At 52.9% G+C, this 1,350-nt stretch overlaps 2 protein-coding genes across 4 annotated transcripts in view; both read right to left on the reverse strand.

Annotated features, from left to right (window-relative positions):
* LOC123962244 (BTB/POZ domain-containing protein 10-like) overlaps positions 1-23 on the reverse strand; it is a 1,871-nt gene extending 1,848 nt beyond the window's left edge. Inside the window, exon 1 of the mRNA XM_046038273.1 lies at positions 11-23. Within this exon, the coding sequence (XP_045894229.1) occupies positions 11-23 (13 nt within the window). The remainder of the gene's footprint in view (positions 1-10) is intronic.
* The window catches only part of LOC123962280 (BTB/POZ domain-containing protein 10-like), an 18,982-nt gene continuing 17,638 nt past the window's right edge, over positions 7-1,350 (reverse strand). For all 3 annotated transcript variants that reach the window (XM_046038308.1, XM_046038309.1, XM_046038307.1), the window contains exon 8: positions 7-1,065. In XM_046038308.1, coding sequence (XP_045894264.1) covers positions 581-1,065 — 485 coding nt within the window. In that variant the 3' untranslated portion in view covers positions 7-580. The remainder of the gene's footprint in view (positions 1,066-1,350) is intronic.

Here is a 1,350-nt window from a genome sequence, read left to right on the forward strand (position 1 = left end):
ACTCACAAACACGCGCGCTTCATTATGATGTAATACAGCGCTCTTTTCACATGCATACAGAACGCAACTCAAGTCTCCTTTGGTCAGATAAATAAAAACAGAGTGAACAGAGGTGGGTGAGGAAGCCTGCTGATGTGCATCATCCATCCCTGGCTGCTGGACAGTTCATTGGTTCATTCGGACACTGTGCTGACTGAGAATGGCTGCAGCAGAGGTGCAACAGAAGGCAAAGTGGTGTTTTGCCACTCAGGAGGAGGAGGACGAGGAGAACGAGAAGGGGTGAGGGGGAACAAGGTCTGCGTTCACACTGAAAGCAACAAGTGGTTTAATGTCAGCTGAGGAAGGCTGAACTTTGTGTGCTTATTGGCTGTTGGTTTCTGTGCTTCTCGCCTTCCCTACCAACCTCACTCTGGAGAACGCTCAGAGAAGAATTATGTCAAGGTTGGTTATTTTTTAGTTCGTTAGCATTTCCCAGCTCTGAATTTATCTCAGTGTGACGGTGTCAATAAAAGCACGAGTTGCCGTCAGTGTGAACACAGCGGTGGTGGTGTTGGGTTGGGGATAAAGTGTGCAGCCAGTCTCATGCCGAGGGTGACGGTGTGTCTGGGTCCGGCTCGTAGTGGTAAGTGGCCTGAGTGTGGCTGCTGCCGTGCTGCTGGTTACTGTGGGCCAGGTTGTGCGCGGCCTGGCTCGGACTGTCCTGAGCCTGCTGGTTGGGGCCCTCATAGCCCTGCGCCAAGTGGGGGGCCGCGTTGTTCTCCGGACCCTGCCCGAACGGCGGCTGGTGGGGTTCGTTGACGCCTGGCGGCTGCGGCAGAGTGTCCAGCTCATCCACCTGCGGCCCCGGAGGCTGCATGACCACCAACTGGTCCTGGGGAATATCTGCAGCGGCTGCAGCCAGGTTGGTGGTGGACTTTGACTTGACACACTGGAAGTCCACGTGGCGGCTCTTCCCTTCCTCCTTCTCCCAGGACATGCGGATGAAGGGACGCTGGACGTAGTTGTAGATGACCTCCGGGCGACCTCCAGGACGCCGTTTCACCTTCTCTTTATAGGTCGGGTAGCCTGGAGAAAACAAACCTTGATCAGAACAACATTTAAGGAGAACTGCAGCTTCCTTGTTGGAGTTTAAGGAATAATATGACAGGTTTGGAAATACACTTGTTTGCTAATTAAGATGTGAAAATCTGCAGGAGCCAGCAGCTGGTTAGCTTAGCTTAGCATAAAGACTAGAAACAGGGCAGACTGATACATCTGCAGGAGCCAGCAGCTGGTTAGCTTAGCTTAGCATAAAGACTAGAAACAGGGCAGACTGATACATCTGCAGGAGCCAGCAGCTGGTTAGCTTAG

Source organism: Micropterus dolomieu, linkage group LG22 (genome assembly GCF_021292245.1).
Source record: "Micropterus dolomieu isolate WLL.071019.BEF.003 ecotype Adirondacks linkage group LG22, ASM2129224v1, whole genome shotgun sequence".
Lineage (NCBI taxonomy): Eukaryota > Metazoa > Chordata > Actinopteri > Centrarchiformes > Centrarchidae > Micropterus > Micropterus dolomieu.